The sequence below is a fragment of the Dunckerocampus dactyliophorus genome, chromosome 4 (genome assembly GCF_027744805.1).
Source record: "Dunckerocampus dactyliophorus isolate RoL2022-P2 chromosome 4, RoL_Ddac_1.1, whole genome shotgun sequence".
In the NCBI taxonomy this organism is placed as follows: domain Eukaryota; kingdom Metazoa; phylum Chordata; class Actinopteri; order Syngnathiformes; family Syngnathidae; genus Dunckerocampus; species Dunckerocampus dactyliophorus.
This window is the reverse complement of record NC_072822.1, coordinates 2,610,498-2,627,404: the sequence shown is the minus strand read 5'-3', so window position 1 is coordinate 2,627,404 and position 16,907 is coordinate 2,610,498. Positions and strand designations below refer to the sequence as shown.

General features: G+C 42.7%; 1 protein-coding gene and 1 long non-coding RNA gene across 4 annotated transcripts in view; one reads left to right on the top strand and one right to left on the bottom strand.

Annotated features, from left to right (window-relative positions):
- Window positions 1-1,275: 1,275 nt before the first annotated feature.
- LOC129180174 (protein shortage in chiasmata 1 ortholog) overlaps window positions 1,276-16,907 on the top strand; it is a 19,467-nt gene continuing 3,835 nt past the window's right edge. For both annotated transcript variants that reach the window (XM_054774352.1, XM_054774351.1), the window contains exons 1-19: window positions 1,276-1,508; window positions 1,583-1,712; window positions 1,789-1,867; window positions 5,689-5,876; window positions 5,946-6,108; window positions 7,903-8,008; window positions 8,056-8,197; window positions 8,263-8,349; window positions 10,399-10,531; window positions 10,770-10,864; window positions 11,385-11,600; window positions 11,676-12,107; window positions 12,224-12,421; window positions 13,545-13,742; window positions 13,819-13,911; window positions 13,977-14,155; window positions 14,224-14,296; window positions 15,113-15,176; window positions 15,315-15,584. In XM_054774352.1, the coding sequence (XP_054630327.1) occupies window positions 1,452-1,508; window positions 1,583-1,712; window positions 1,789-1,867; window positions 5,689-5,876; window positions 5,946-6,108; window positions 7,903-8,008; window positions 8,056-8,197; window positions 8,263-8,349; window positions 10,399-10,531; window positions 10,770-10,864; window positions 11,385-11,600; window positions 11,676-12,107; window positions 12,224-12,421; window positions 13,545-13,742; window positions 13,819-13,911; window positions 13,977-14,155; window positions 14,224-14,296; window positions 15,113-15,176; window positions 15,315-15,584 (2,903 nt within the window). In that variant the 5' untranslated portion in view covers window positions 1,276-1,451. The remainder of the gene's footprint in view (window positions 1,509-1,582; window positions 1,713-1,788; window positions 1,868-5,688; window positions 5,877-5,945; window positions 6,109-7,902; window positions 8,009-8,055; window positions 8,198-8,262; window positions 8,350-10,398; window positions 10,532-10,769; window positions 10,865-11,384; window positions 11,601-11,675; window positions 12,108-12,223; window positions 12,422-13,544; window positions 13,743-13,818; window positions 13,912-13,976; window positions 14,156-14,223; window positions 14,297-15,112; window positions 15,177-15,314; window positions 15,585-16,907) is intronic.
- LOC129180176 (uncharacterized) overlaps window positions 8,724-16,907 on the bottom strand; it is an 18,257-nt gene continuing 10,073 nt past the window's right edge. For both annotated transcript variants that reach the window (XR_008570104.1, XR_008570105.1), the window contains 5 exons: window positions 15,301-15,621; window positions 13,982-14,122; window positions 13,539-13,905; window positions 12,201-12,454; window positions 8,724-10,555 (listed from right to left, as the gene is read on the bottom strand). This is a non-coding gene — a long non-coding RNA (uncharacterized LOC129180176). The remainder of the gene's footprint in view (window positions 10,556-12,200; window positions 12,455-13,538; window positions 13,906-13,981; window positions 14,123-15,300; window positions 15,622-16,907) is intronic.

The following is a 16,907-nucleotide window of genomic DNA, read 5'->3' as shown; positions in this document are numbered from 1 at the left end:
TTTAGACATTTTGACTGATACTAAGAAAACAAAAAAAGTGCTGATTGTGCATTGAGCAGACAGAAACCAAGACACACACACACACACACACACAGCAGTGTCAGGTAACTGTGTTTTTGTGTGTCTTGAGTGTCGTGTTTCGCCGACTTTGTGTGTCAGTTTCTGAGCAAAGTGTGCGAAACTAGAGAGGCGTAAAAGTAGAACAGTTGTGCAGGAAAAGAAAAAACTAAAATGATGAAATATTGATCTGTGTCTGAGACTGTTTTGCACTTAAGTGTGAAAACACACACCCATACCCCAGACGAAGACTTCCCAATTTAACCACAAAACACACAGACACCAACTATGTGTTCATATTCTTCCTCTCACCTGAATGAGAGACTAGTAAAGTTCACGTTTACGCATACTGTAGTCTGTCTGCTTCGGCCATGATGACGTCACAGTTTATTTGAGGCATGTTCTGACTCCATACCGCCTCCTTGTGGCCGCAGTTAATACTCGTTCATATTTCCTTGATTACACAGTGTTAGTTTATCAATACTGTGGCTTCCAGTGGCGGAGCTACGTGGTGGCCAGGGTCACTCTCCAGCCACCCCCACAGCTGGGGGAACAGTTTTAACAAACGCGGCTCTTTGGCGCAGAACATTAGTTCAGCCTAAGCTTGCACACATTTCACTGCAGCACACAACTTTCCGTGTGGAGAAGCTGTCAATAAAAATGCTTCCTGCATGAACTGCAAGCGGTATAGGTAAGTTTTCCAGAATTACTTTGGTCGGTTCCGGTCCAATTGTTGTCACTAAGTTGACTTTGACTTAAATTCTGAAGCGTGATTCAGCACATGAATCTGTTAATAGTGGATGCCCTGCGCGGGTTTGCTGTATGGATGGTGAGCAGAATCCAGGAAATATGCATTGAAAATATGCCCTTTGCACACTGCTCAGCTTAATTGCTCTAATAGACGATCCTTTTGGAAGCCACTGGCTTCATCTGCACTATAAAATATATAAATATCGTATGTATACTAATTACAATATACAGTTTACGGTAGTAAAAACTGAATTACATTTAAGTCGGAGATATTACCATTTGTGGTCAACGCTTGCCAAAGACAGGAAAACGACAGGAAGCCACGTAAGCGGGAACCATCTCATCGTTCATGAGCATCGGCTTCATTTGGCTATCTTTCCCCTCCCCTTGCTTGTAGGTAAACTATTTTTCATTTCAGATAACTTTGAAGCAACACCAATGATTCGTTTGTGGCGTGAATGTTTTGTTTTCTTAATACAGTGATTAAATTAAATAAATAAAAGCATAATTTGATAAGGTAGACAAATCGTAGCTAGCTTGTTGGTTAGCTGTAGCTTAACTAGCTCAATTAAGCTATAGTTCAAAATGAACGTGAAAAGTAAAGTGCGGTTATCTTGCAAATAGGCGTGGGAAAACGTCTCCAAATGTCAACCGTAATGTTCTCCTCTCTCCGCTATAAAGCTCTGGATTACATCTTTGAGGTGGGTTTATAAATAAGAATTAAAACACATTAAGTAAATTCAGCCATCAGGTACTTGAACTCACGTAATCGCAGGCTAGCAGCAGGCTGAAGGTGATGACAGACTTGTTGGCTCTACCAACGCCCTACACCGCTGACAGCCACGAACTTTACCCCCACAGTGGCACCCTGGCGGACGTCACCTACAGGAAGCCGTGGGTGAGAGGTACAGCTACATTTTAATTATCATATTAAAAATGAATGCATTGTTAGTCAATCGACAAATTGTTTTTTGTTTTTAGGAAACATGAACTCCACCTGCAGCAGTTCTGTGCTTGACGACCTCAAAGGAACAACACAAGAAATAAACTCACCAGAACGGTGCTGTCCCAATATGATATGAATTTAACAAGTTTCAGAGCACCCACAAGTGCGCGTGTGTTCAAAATGTAGCCGTGATGCAGTTCGTCACATTTGGTGCTCACAAGCGGCCTGCAAGGACACATTTTAGCATTAGAACAGGGGTGTCCAAAGTGCGGCCCGTGGCACATTCTAAAAATACAATGTAACACACACATAAACACACAGCTAAAACGGAAAAATGTTATTTTATGAGAATGAAATCTAAATATTTAGAGAAAAAATTGTAATGTAACGAAAAATGTTTTAATTTTACAAGAATAATATATTATTTGTGATATTATGAATGTCATTTTAGTTGAAATAAAAAAACAAGTTTGTTACAGACACTATGAAAAACAAAACAACAAAGTTGTCGTTTTTGGAAAACTGTTTCAGAAAAAGTTATGTTACGAGAATTTAGTCAAAATATTATGGGAACAGTCATAATTTACAAGAAGAAAATTTAAAAGAAACTTGAAATACTTGGAAAACTAAAGGGGGGGAGCTGTAATTCCATGACAATAAAGTCAAAATATTGAGAGAAAAAAAGTTGTATTCTAACAAGAAAAAAGGTGCAATTACATTTTTTTTATCGAGCATCAACACTATGATGTGACGTACAATGCCCCCCCCCCCACAAAGCAAAATAAAACAAAGCAACAAAAAAGATTAAAAATCATGATAAAATAATAATGCATAAAAACAGCGAAGGAAAGCAACGTGGATCAAGTCGAAGTATATTACAATATATAAATGTGTATTATGAGGAAAAATTGCATTTTAGTCACAAAGAGTTGAAATATGAAAGGAGTTATGTGAGAAACTAAGAAAACAACATAGAAAACGGAATAATGCCGAGAAGATGAAGAAAGTTGAAACATTTGGAAAATTAAATAAAACAAACCAAAAAACAGCAGCAAAAATGGGAAAAAGAGCAAAGTTCATATTAATGATCCATTTTTTCACCAATATCACAAAGCTGAGATACAGTTTTTTTCTTCAAATAGATCACTTCTTAGAATTTTACAAAAAAAAATAGTTTGGACACCCCTGCAATAGAAAATGACTAAAAAGTAACGTAAGCATACTGTAATATGGTGAGATCAAAGATGGCGCCCTCCGTGGCAGACGTCTCTGTGACACTCTCCCGTGTTTTTCTATTTTATTGTTCATTTTGGACATTCAACACACTCACGCAGTACATTACAACAGAGAGACACTTTTGAACATCGGCAGGGTTCACCATGAACCTTCATTTAGCCTCTCAGACTTTGCCTTTCTTCTGCGCCGGGAGAACGCAGCAGCCTGCGGACCTGGTGAGCTGAATACCCGGCGAGCAAAGCATCCGAAGCGTAAACGAGGCAAGCGAGCCGGCCTGCCGACCAAGTCTACTGCAACATGAAAGGTGCTTTGAAGGCTGTTCCAAGACCCCACTTTGGAAAGGCTGACCACATCTCTATATTCCTTTATCCAACATACAGACAACTTCTTAAACAAGCTCCCCCTGTACGTACAGCAGTTAAAGTGTGGAATGAAGAAACTGATCAAGTACTTCAGGACTGCTTTGGCTGCACAAACTGGGATGTGTTTAAAACTGCAGCGGGGAGGGAAGATTGTACTGTTGATTTGGATGAATATGCTTCTGCTGTTACTGGCTACATTAGCACATGCATAGAGACTGTTACCACCACCAAGTATTACAGAAAATACCCTAACCAAAAACAGTGGATGAACTGTGATGTAAGGGCTAAGCTACGTGCTCGTTCGACTGCATTTGTCATGGGCACCGCTGATGACTACAAAAAGGCCAGATATGACCTGAGGAGGTCCATACGAGAGGCCAAAAGACAGTACAGACAGAAGCTGGAGGGCTACTATTCCACCTCAGACCCTCGGCGCATGTGGGCGGGGCTCCAGCACATCACAGACTATCGACAGCAGAGTAGCGTAGCCACGTCCAGCCAAACCACACTTCCTGATGAGTTGAATGAGTTCTATGCCCGCTTTGACACCCACACTCCTGATGAGCAGAGAGGGTGGCTGAACCTGGGGAGCACACAGGACTCACCTCTCATGGTGACATCAGCTGATGTGCGCAGGGTTCTAAACAAAACAAACCCACGAAAAGCAGCAGGGCCAGACAACATCTCAGGACGTGCACTTCGGGTTTGCTCATCAGAGCTAGCTGATGTGCTTGCTGACATATTTAACCTGTCGCTTGCACAAGCATCTGTACCGACCTGCTTTAAGTCCACCACCATAGTGCCCGTACCCAAGAAGAGCAACGTGACCTGCTTGAATGACTATCGCCCTATAGCACTCACTCCTATTGTTATGAAGTGCTTTGAAAGATTAGTCATGACCCACATCAAAAAGAGCATCCCGGCGGCAACCGTGGACCCTCTACAGTTTGCATATCGCCAGAACCGGTCCACGGATGATGCAGTCAACACTGCCATCCACACAGCCCTTTCTCACCTACAGGGCCAGGACACATACGTCAGAATGCTATTTATAGACTATAGCTCTGCTTTTAATACAGTCTGCCCCCACAAACTCACAAATAAGCTCCTCACACTTGGCCTGTCTCCCTCCCTCTGTAACTGGGTGTTTAACTTTCTCACAGGCAGGCCCCAGTCAGTCAGAGTCCACAACCGCACATCCAGCTCAAGAATTGTGAGCACTGGGACCCCACAGGGGTGTGTGCTGAGTCCACTCCTCTACACGCTCTTCACCTACGATTGCGTGGCCTCCCAGAACAACACCAGCATCATTAAATTTGCAGATGACACTACAGTCATCGGACTGATCACTGGTGGTGTTGAAACATCATACAGAAGAGAGGTGGCGGACCTCATAGCTTGGTGTCGTAATAACAATCTCCTTCTCAATACAGATAAGACTAAAGAGATGATCATCGACCCAAGAACAAGGGAAAAGGAGCCGCATAGACCCCTGTTTATTGATGAGACTGAGGTGGAGAGGGTGAAAACCTTCAAGCTCCTTGGCACACACATCAGCGAGGACCTCACCTGGTCTCACAACACCCAACAAATTCTGAAGAAGTCCCAAAGGAGACTGTACTTCCTGAGAAGACTGAGGAAATTTGGCATGTCCACCACAATCCTGAGTTGCTTCTACAGATGCACTATGGAAAGTGTCCTTACCGCCTCCATCACTGTTTGGTACGGTAACTGTACAACACGTGATAGGAAGGCACTCCAGCGGGTGATCAAGACCTCACAGAACATTGTTGGGGCAGCCCTCCCCTCACTGCAAGACATTTATAAAACTAGAGTCCTACGCAGAACACACAACCTCATCAAGGACAGCACACATCCACAACACTCATTATTCACACTCCTACCGTCAGGCAGACGCTACAGGAGTTTGAAGTCCAGGACCACAAGGCTGGCAAACAGCTTTTACCCACAGGCCATCAGGCTCCTCAACGAAGCACTCGCACACGCCGCACGCAACACACGCACACACTCATAGCACTTTATTTATTTATTTATTTGTATTATTTACTTGTATTAATGTCTCGTCTGTTGTTGTTGCTTAATTTATTGGTATATATGTTTATGTGTTTATGTTTCTTATGTTCTGATTCTTTCATTTGTTTTCTTTCTTTTCTTGGGAGAATGAACAGAATAAGATTTTCATTGCATGGTATAACTGCTGTTGTACTATGCACATGACAATAAAACTCTTGAATCTTGAATCTGAATCTAATAGGGGACCACCAAACTGAAGAAAGCGCATTTTTATTTTTGAATGAAAAGTTTGTTATCCCGTAGGTTTCATGGCTCTGGGAGTGGCCAGGACGTGATGGAGGTGTTAGTGAGCTCTGTACCTGACTCAGCAGAGCTTCCCGACCAGGGTGAACAGCTATGCCCTTTAAAAGCGTCAAAGCTCAACGAGCCGTGTCATGAGTCGTTTTACAAGTTGACGAGTGAGCAGATGGATCCCGAGAATAAGAACGAGAGTATGACTCAACACGCTGACACTGTACGTTATCACTGTTAAAAAAAAATAACTTGTGTGTCTTGGGAAGGTCTCCTGCTGCCAGAAGAGATGATGGTCGTTGACTTTCTGCCACATTTTAAACAACATTTGCCCACGCTGAAAAGCAAACTGTCCCGGCTGAGGACTCTCAAGGTGGCTGACCCCCTGCTGAGTTTGACCGGAAACGCCATCACTGAGGAAACAATACTCAGGTGCAACATTTCAGGCATTTATTTTGGTTTGAGTGACGCCATAATGGCTATAATTATATGGCTAGTGTGAAAGTGTAAAAGGATGACCAACAGACGGGCAGTGCCATTTTGATTCCGGGAGTGTGGATGATTCCGTTGATGCCACGGTGATGTGAAATGTTAAAATAAAATTGTGTATTCGCATGACCAGTCACACGTATTACAATAAATATTATAGTGTACAGTCATTTACTTTAAATTAAGAATGAGTTAAAAATCATAACACCGTAATGCTCTAGAGCTATTCATACAGTGGTGTGAAAAAGTCTTTTGCATGTTTGTCACACTTAAGTGTTTCAGATCATTAAACAAATTTAAATATTAATCAATGACAACACAACTGAACACACATCGCCGTTTTTAAATGAAACTTTTTATTATTTAGAGAGAAAAAAAATCCAAATTGAGATCTATCAGTGTATAAAAGGTTATAAAGCCATTTCTAAAGCTTTGGGACTCCAGCGAACCACAGTAAGAGCCATTATCCACAAATGGTGAAAACATGGAACAGTGAAATGACCCAAAGAGCGCAGCGACGACTCATACAAGAGGTCACAAAAGACCCCACAACAACATCCAATGAACTGCAGGCCTCACTTGCCTCAGTTAAGGTCAGTGTTCATGACTCCACTATAAGAAAGACACTGGGCAAAAACCACTGCTGAACAAAAAGAACATTTAGGCTTTCTCAGTTTTGTCAGAAAAGTTCTTGATGATCCCCAAGACCTTTGGGAAAATACGCTGTGGTCTGGCTGTTTGGAAGGTGTGTGTCCCATTACATTGTAAAAGTAAAAGTAACGCCGCATTTCAGAAAAAGAACATCATACCAACAGTAAAATATGGTGGTGGTAGTGTGATGGTCTGGGGCTGTTTTGCTGCTTCAGGACCTGGAAGACTTGCTGTGATGAATGGAAGCATGAATTCTGGTGAAGGAGAATGTCCGGCCATCTGTTGGTGACCTCAAGCTGAAAGCAACTTGGGTTCTGCAGCAGGACAATGATCCAAAACACACCAGCAAATGCTGGAAAAGCCTCCAATGTGGCTGAATGACAACAATTTAAACTTTTCCACACAGGTCCATGTAGGTTTGGGTTTTTTCTCTAATAAAAAGTTTCATTTAAATACTGCATTTTGTGTTCAGTTGTGTTGTCATTGACTAATATTTAAGTTTGTTTGATGATCTGAAACATTTAAGTGTGACAAACATGCAAAAAAAAAAAAAAAAAAATCTTTTTCCCACCACTGTACATAGCATTTTTTAACTTTAATGATTTGGAGTGCATGAGAAAGTGGAACGAAAAAAGTATACTGCACCACACAGCAGCAACAGAACCACTGTTGTAGTAGAGCTAAGGAGCTAAAACTGCTCAGCCAGCATTAATAGCACTGATGAGTTGATTGTAACCAGCAAGAGTAAAACCCATGACTACCACACCAACAGCTGAGTAGCAACATTTTAGTGCAAGCAGAGGTGGCTAAAGCTGCTGGATGCTGACTACTTCAAATATAGCTGCTGCCATCTTGTGGCGTTAATAATAAACTACATCAGTACCACTGTTTTTGTGGCCTAGAGCTAATTTGGCCATTTGCTGGTTAATTGACTTTAATTGGAGCATTTACGGTAAAAGTGCCTTGAACAAATTCTAGGCCTCTGATAAACATGTGACTTCTAATAAAACCTGGCATTCTCAAGCACATTAAAGCCTCCAGCACACATTTGAGGAAAGATGTTGTTTTTTGAATGCAACCATGCAGGCACTGTGTCGCGTATGAGAGACCCTCCGACGTGATGCACGGCTGCCCTCCTCTGTGTGCAAACGTCAATGAGGGGTTTTGCAAAGAGTCACTCACCAAGGAAGAGGTAATTAAGTCAACACATTTGATGTGATTGTTCTCAAACTGGTGTAGTCTTTGCTGTTACCTGAGCTCCTGGACGCCGCAAAGACGACCATCGAGTATCCCAGCAGCTTTTCAAGCATCTGCCGTCACGTGAATGTTGTCGCCGAACAGCTGGACGGACAACTTTCTGTCATGGAGGTGCTTTCCAAAGGTAACAGAGGTTGTGATGTTTTTGTTTTAATATGAAATGAATAGTGTGCTTTTTCTGGCCTTTAGACAACTCAACGGCAGTGGAAATGTTTCCCTTTTCTTTACCGGCATTGAGCAATGAGGGAGACTGGCTTAAGGACACAGACGCTCCAGGTACGAGTTGTCAGTACAAAGATTAAGACAAGTGTAACTTAGATGAAAACTTCAATGGTCGAACACCATCTAGTCTAGGAAATAATGGAAATACTGTATCTCTTCCTGGGTAACTAAAGACCTTTAGCAACTGTACAGGGATTTTTTTAAAGTGACATCTTAATAATCTTAGCAGCCATAGAAGTGTAATAAATAAGGAGGGTGACACCCAACACAGGTTGTGACGATGCACCTCCATCATAGCTTTTATTCATATTCATTTGCTATGCAGTATCATTTAAAGGTCTCCTATTATGCAAAATTGACTTTTTAATGATATTCTAACACTAATGTGTGTCCAGGGGCGGACTTACTATTAGGCAAACACAGGCAATTGCACTAGGGCCCCGAGATTTCCTGGGGCCCCCAGACGTCTCATAAAAACTGATAATTTTTTTCCCTTCGCTTTAAAGTGCATATAACTGTTTTAGTCTTAATTTGTGTGCTTAAAACTATATCAGAAATCCAGCATAATCGTTTCGACCGCTTCACTCTCCCTTCTCATTCAGGAAGATGGTAGAAAATAAACTTGTTGCCGCTTCGGGAGCGGAGAATGAAGCGGAGTTACCCCAGTGGAGCGGAGAAGAAGAGAAGGCGAGGTGAAAACAGAGTTTTTATTAGGGATGCTCTGATCGATTGGCCAATTTCCGTAAAAAAATCGCGTGATGTTAAAATGCCGGCAACGCCGATCACAAAGGTCGATCACCTGTGGCTGGCACTAGTGCAGCCCGCAGAGGCCCTTTCGTGCAGTGTAGTGTCTTGACCTAACAAACATCTTTAACAGTGTCGTCCTCCCACTTTCTTCAAAACAAAAACAATCACATCTGCCGTGTGGAACCTAACTGCTAACACATGACACGAAACATACCTGGCCGGGGTAGCACGTTTAAAAGCTTTAATATGGCATTTGAAGAACAACGCTTGATAGAGTATGGTGGGTTTTAGAGGCTCACGGTCATGGCAGCTAACGCAGCCCTGTGGCTAACACTCGCCCGTATGCATGACAGTCAGCTAAGCTAAAAACCCAAAAAATAACTGAATTCACCGGCTGAGATGAGCAGCCTTTCTCAGCGGTGGAAGACACAAGTCACAAGTCCCCCCCCCCATTAATTAATTACTAATTTTATCAGTTTACGTTTTTGGGGCCCTCTAGCAGTCCTTGGAATTGTCCTGACTTTTCCCCTTTATACGGCACCCCTGGCCAATAGCACTCATCACAGATAAATTCAAAAATGTATAATGAATCCATCGATCGGCTGATTTCAGTCCTGGATGAATGGTATCGGAAACGGCAGCATAAAACTCTGATCGGTGCATCCCGAAGATGTTGCTTGTTAGGTAATAATAATCTTCTAGGGGGATTATAAGGACTTTATCTCAGGAAATTGGTGCATTTTCTCATATTCACTTGTTAGTAAATGATAAACATTAATATCTGAAATCGTTTTTGGGGCGGTATATAAACATGGCTATGTGACTAGCTAATTTAAGATGACAGATTTCAAAAGCAGGAATAAAACGACCTTAATTATATACTAACCTTTTCAAAAAAAAAAAACTTTTGTCAGTGCAGCACAAGGATGTGTGCCTCAGTGATTGGGGTTGCCTTGGGCCCCCACGTGGCTAAATACGCCCGTGTGTGTCCCAAGTGCCTGTTTAAGAGCACCAAATGTGAAAAAAATCTATCGCCTTCCTCACTTGTTTGCTCCACTTTTGAAAGAAAAGGCATTTGAAATGCTCACTTTTCAAGTTTCAGCTTGTAGAAAAACCTCCTCCCTTGTGGACATGATATGGCCTGTGGCCCGCCCCTAGCTGGATGAGCCCGCCTCATTTGTATTAGCGCACAAAAAGGCAGGCTTCGCTACACATTTTAAAATAAAGTAACACATTTTCAACCTCTTAGACTTATTTGAAATTGTTGAAGTTTTGTTCTTTTGTAGGAGGTGTATTTTTCCCAATTCTGAATTGGCGTTGAACTTTTAGAGGTACCACTCTACTTTCCTTCATCAGGACGTGCCATGCTTCCGACCGAGATGGAGCTGGACGTGACTCTGACCCCGCCTCCCGCCTCTGCCGGCCAGTCTCACGTATCACTGAGGACATCTGACCTCCAGAGGGAAGCTTTGTCTCCACCCGGCAGACTGTGAGTGAGGATGTTCCTCCGTGCCTGTGGAGAGGAATAAAACAGACAGGAGAATGATGCAAACTGCAACCACCAACATGTTATTAAATGATGACCTCTATGATATCGTTAAAAATGAGCATTATTATCTTTGTAAATGCAGGATGCTCGATGCAGCTCTAGTCTTGGATCTTACTAGATCAGGTGTCTACTGAGTGTGCATACGTTTTGTGATTTTTATATTCATACGGTCGCCCAGGTCTTTGGTGTCGGCAGGAGCTCAGCAGCAGATGGAGACGGTGCTTTGGAAGTCGGAGAAACATCCCAACTATGTGCTGAACTTCCTGTTTCCAGGTAGAAACAGGTTGGCGTTGTGGTGACATGGCCAAATATAACCTACAGCGGGAGCGTTCCAGCTTTTTCCACAGAATCACCTTTTTGTTTATTAAACACACAAAAATCAATCCAATTTAGTTGAAGACGTTTGAAAGTTAGATAGCGTAAATACTTTTATATATTATGCTATTAAGCCCACATCTCCCCTTTGTGTTATTTATATTAGTATGATAGCTGCCTAGGCCCTGACACCCGGCCACTGGAGATGTCCAGTACCGGTCCCAAGCCTGCATAAGTAGGGTTGTGTCAGGAAGGGCATCCGGTGTAAAAACCAAGCCAAATCAAACATGCCATTCATTGACTACTGACCCTTAACGGGAGAAATGACATCATCTGTTAACCTTTTGACGATCCAATGTGGTTCAATGCTTAGTTTTATTTTTGAAATATGCCAATAAAAGAAACGTGCTTAGGGCTGCAAATGGCCCCGGGCTCTACAATGTCCTACTAAAAAAATAACTTTGTATTGTTCTGACAGAACCCGAGATACGAGAAGCCGCTGTTGACTTCCAGCCTCTGAGTGAAGCCCTGAAGCTGCAAGCGTTGAAGAGTTTTGCTCCAGAGATGGAGACCAGAGTGTTATTTGGCAGCTGGATGGAGTCTCCGGAGGCGCTGAGCGCTGATGTTCCTTCTAATGACAAGAACCAGACGTTGGAGGATTTTAGTAAAGTGTCACTTGAACCTGATGAAAAGAGTGAGGGGAGCCGTGAGGTGATTGCATGGTTTCATCAGATCTCAGGTGATAATGTGAACTTTCCTCTAACCTCAGGCATCATCTCATCAGTGGTGGTGAGCTCCACACTGCATCCGCCTCACCCAGAGGAGTCTGAAACCGCTGCTTTGCCGTTACAAGCAGCGAAAGACTTTGTCCAAAAACACTCCGGTGCCGATTTGTCCCAAAGAAAATATCTACCACTCATTCCCAACACAAAGGAAGTCAAACCTAAACCTTCAACTAGCACAGTCGACAGAGTCACTGACAAGATCTTTCCACAAGTTTCATCCGTACTTGCACCTAAAAATGTTAGCCAATCAGAGCAGAGAGTGCAGAAAGTCCATTTCAGGGTGAAGGATGACCAGGGAGGCATTACGGCTGGCGGACATCCGGCACGTCAGCAAGTGGACCCGTTGACCACATTCATGATGCTGAGGTCACGGTCAATGTCACCTGTCCTGGCAGCACCTCCCACACATCTACAGGGTAGGAAGTGTGTGTTGCAATGCGCTGGCTCCATCTTGTGGTCAGATGAAGAATAGCGTAGTCATTATTACAGCTTGTTTGTTTTTTTTTTACCTTGTGCTCTTTGTGTTCATCAGCACCAGAGCCGCAGGACAAAGTACCACAGTCAGAGGTGCAGCAGCCTCCTCCCAGACTGGTAGACTGGAAGCCGACCACTGCTGCGACATCAGGACACGCCAGCAGAGGGCAGAATAACACCAGCTCGGTGGTACTTCCAACCAACGATCAGCGGATCAACCAGGATGGCAGCAGAGTGTTGCAGATCCAAGCCACTGGTTCGACTCAGTCACTCTGCCTTCACCGATACACTGAAGCAACATTAATGCCCCCAAAACCCCAAAAATATCAGCTCTTTATCATAGCTGTCACGTCAGCTTTACAATACAAAATGCAACAAAACATGTTGGCCCCTGCCAGTGTGTATTTATTCTGAAATATTGTACTCCACAGCATTCTTGAAGCTGACTGATAAAAACATGTACAAATATTAAATGAATATGAAATAAAAATGAATCTTTGTAATAACAAAATGTATTTTTTTAAATGTACAAATTAGGTAATTTTAAAATAAAAAAAATAATGAATACTAATACTAATAGGTAACTAGATAAAACTATTTTTTAAATACTATTTTAAAAAATGCATGAATTTAATCTCTAAAATATTTTTACAATGCTAATTTTAAAAATACCTAAATTGAATCTGTACAAGTATTTTAAAAATACAAATTAAAAAACAGCACTAAAAAAATAAATACTTATTTAAAAAAATAAGGACAGTCGGCCCTCGCTACATCGCAGTTCAAACGACGTGTCCTAAAGCCACCATTACAATACATTGATGAGACAATAGCCACCGCAGGAAGTACGCTCTCCAGAAAAAAACAAGTAACGCCTAACGTGTGAGTCTATGTGACCTTATTCATGTCTACTATGTCTTATTTTCTCTCATATCTGCTGTATTGGGTAATACAAATGTAAAGGTGACTATGGGGTGTTACTTCATGTCTAGAGGGCTCAAATCATGTTGACCATGGCGACTTCAAGATGGTTGGTGCAACAAAAATAGATTAAGTCAACGTGCAAACTCAGAGACAGAATATTAAGCCTTTATGAGGCACACAACATATTTTTAGCTTTTATGTATGATAATTATTACCACTGTTCTTGTTTTTATTCTATTTAATTATCTTATATTGTATATTATGCTGGGTCCTACTTAATATGATTGTTTGAACATACAATAAATAGCTTAATAGTCACTGATCAACAAGAAATGAGCACACACAGAAACGCATCAGTCTGATGTAGCTACAGAAGAGCTCAATCACTTGAGATTAGAATTGACAGAGAATGTGTGGTTTGTTTATGATGGTGGTGCATGCTTACTCACTTGCAGACAGTCAGTATCAGGCCTACCATGAGCTGCTGGCCTTCGCTCAGCCTCGTCTGACCTCTGCCAGGGAGCTGGGCCTCAACCTGCCCGCCTGGAGGGACTTTGAGCGCCTGGCTCCGGACCAAACACGTTATGTGCTCAAACAGCGGGAGGTGGCGCTGTGCCGGATGACGCAAGCGGAGAGGGGAGAGCCGGTCAGAGGTACAGCACAGAAGATGCACCATGAGGAAGAATGCAGTCACAGAACCACGGTTGAGACGCCGGTGTTTGCATGTAGATCAGGAGCAGCTGTTCCGTCATGTGCTTCTGATCCACGTGCTGGTCACGGCCAAAGAGTTGTTGTTCAAGTGTGACCTGAACGCTGCTGCGGGTGAGTAACGACATCAGTGACACTTTCATAAGCAAGGACCCAACGCTCACACTCTTTTACTTAAGAGTACCTGAGCAAGGCAGTTGAGTCGTGCGCTGACCTGGGTCTGGCTGAGCTGCTGAGGAGGCTGCAGATCATCCTCCACCTCAGTCGCGTGAACCGCGAGTCCAACTTGAAAGTGCTGGAGCTACAGCAGCTGGTGTCGACTCGGCTGCAGAACGGCGGCGAGGCGCAAAATGACAAAGTTAGCGTTTTGCTTGCGTGGTTACAATCCCAAGACCTGACCTGACACGCCTTTGTCTCTTTCTGCAGATTCTTGTCATTGTATGGCTTTGTTGTGAAGACGGCACGTGCGCAATCATCCAACACCTGAACCAACTGACTGGTGGGTATCCCTTTCTTTTCTCCAGGACATTTCAAGATGTGTAGTAAAGCCTGTGTATTTATTTATTCATTTTACAAATTGGCGGGCGTGTACCTGGGGCACGCTCATCTAGCTAGGGGCAGGTCTTTTCCTTCATGACGTCATGAAAAGTGACTCTTCTCTCAAAAGCGGAAACAAGTGAGGGAGATGATTATGTTACAACATAATGAAAAAGACATTCTCAACTGGTGCGTCGGCACCCAAAAGTGAGTCGTGCATCCATTTTGGGTGGGTCGTAGACAGCTACTCGTAAATTACTTTAAACTATTACAACTACATTAATAATAAAAAGAAAATCTCCTATGCTGAGGTGGCAGAGCCCCGGGGGTGGGTGAGATCCACCCTGAGTTCCTTCAAGGAAAACTGCACTTTTTAAAAAAATTATCCCCATCGTCCACAATCCTTATGTAAGACGTGAACAGACTCTTTTGTGTGTGTTCTAAAAATGTAAAAACTAAAACGAGGCAGCTCTTCTTCTTACGTATGTGTTCAGATCCTCAGCTCTGTTGCAGCAAGCCATTCCAGTGGACAGTGGATGATGGACACAATTCCAAAAAAAGTGCAGTTTTCTTTTAACACAGGGCTGAGACCATTTGAGAACCTCTGCTTTGAAGGGCGGATGAAACTGGAATTCCCCAGTCAGCACACTAGGTGGAGCTACTACACTCTCTATAAGTCTTTTGTGTTCAAATGTATGAGGAAAATCCAGACATTTCTGGCTGTGTGTTGCCATGAACTACTGTGATACAGTCTTGTTGCATGTGTCGCCACCTCTAGCTGTGACCGCAATATGCCCGAACGAGAACACCGGCAAGCTGAATGGTGCCAGTGTCGTCAGCAGGTGTGCTTTCACTCCCATTTCAGTATTTCACATAGAAAATGTTGTCATGTATACAAAACAAATCAAATCAAATTTGAATTGTGGTTTTGTTTCTAACATGTTAATGAACATCTGATTCTCTCACCTTGTACGTCCAAGCGTGCAGGACAGTGTGTGTGTGATGGTGTACGAGCAACATTTAGGGCCGGACTTCCCCTGGAATCTTTTCTCTCTGGTGGTGGAGTACGACCACCCCGGCCCGTCGCCATGGGCAACCATCTGCAAGGAGAGGAAAGTGGAGCACCTCACCTTCGACATCGTCCTCCCCGAGAGTGCCTCCTGGTGCCTGGAGGACAAGGTGGCGTACGTGCTGTTGGTGACAGGGACACTCATCGACTGGCCGCTGTTGCTGCAGACGCTGGAGTCAGCGTGAGTGTCGCCGAGGCGTTCGTACAATCGTCAAGCACTGCAACAGCAAAACATTTTTAAAAATCAGTTATATTTGCATCCATGTTATATTTAAGCCTTAAGATAGTGTCCAGACTTTACCAGTGATCCAAGGGCCACTTTCATAGTTTGGAAAAGCACGTATGCTAAGAAGTTCTATATATTTCAAGAAAAAACTGTGCGGTGAAAAAGCGTCTTATTGGTGTGATATTCAATCTTTGCTCTTTTTTCCCCAATTTTTGCAGTTTTTTTTTTTTTATTTTCCAAATATTTTGACTTTCTTCCTTCGTATAGCTTCTCGTAATATCAGGACTCTATTCCCAAATTATACATTTTAAAAAAACAAAAAACAACTGTTTTGTTTGTTTCTCGCTTTCTCGTAACACTGACTTTAAAAAATGACATCGTAATATTTATTGTTAGACTTTATCCTTTATAAAATGACAGGAGTTTTTACTCGGGACGTCCCGATCCACATTGTTTGGCTTCCGATACGATTATTTTTATAGTCTTACCGATCCGATCCTTTTTTTTTTTTTCTAATAAGCTTTTGTTCCAAACATGAATTTGTGGAATTGAATATGGTTATGAAAATAGGTCTTCACAGCAGTCAAAGTAATGCAACCAAAGAATTGCTGGATCTACCTTTTTATTACACAGCATGACCAACAACATTGATTGGCTTTTGAAACAAACCTCTGTGTGTCAGGTCCCTAATCCAATAAAGATCCAATAAAAGTCCATCCAATAAAAGATAAAATTGGAAACAATGGGCTTGCAAAATACTTTTAGGGTAAGACTAATTATTTGACATGGTTATAGATCAATTTGTGGTGTGATTTAGAATATATGACTTTTTTTAACAAACTCTCTTCAATGCAGTAGTAATCTATTGACGGTCCCTCGTATAAACAACCAGTGGTTAGAGTGATACTTCCCGTGCGAGCTCCCCGCACCATGACACAGCAGTCCAGGCACAGTGAGGGGGAACTATCGCTGTAGTTACGGAGCAGAATATCAACGTCCAACGTGAAACTAAGTTCACGACGGTACACCGCGGACGTGTCTGCGTGGTGGTGTTGCGTTTTCTTCTTCTTGCGGGTGGCGGGAGTGGAGCGGCCACCAGCTTTGAGGCGCAGTACTACACCTACCATGTTGGAGTGTGGCCAAGATTTACCAACGTTATATGGCAAACGTTATATGGCAACCCGATTGGCCCGAGCCGTTTTTTATCCAATCTTCAAAAAACAGCGGATTGGCAGCCCTTTTTCCCATTTCTACAGATTTTTTAGTTTCCAACTATTT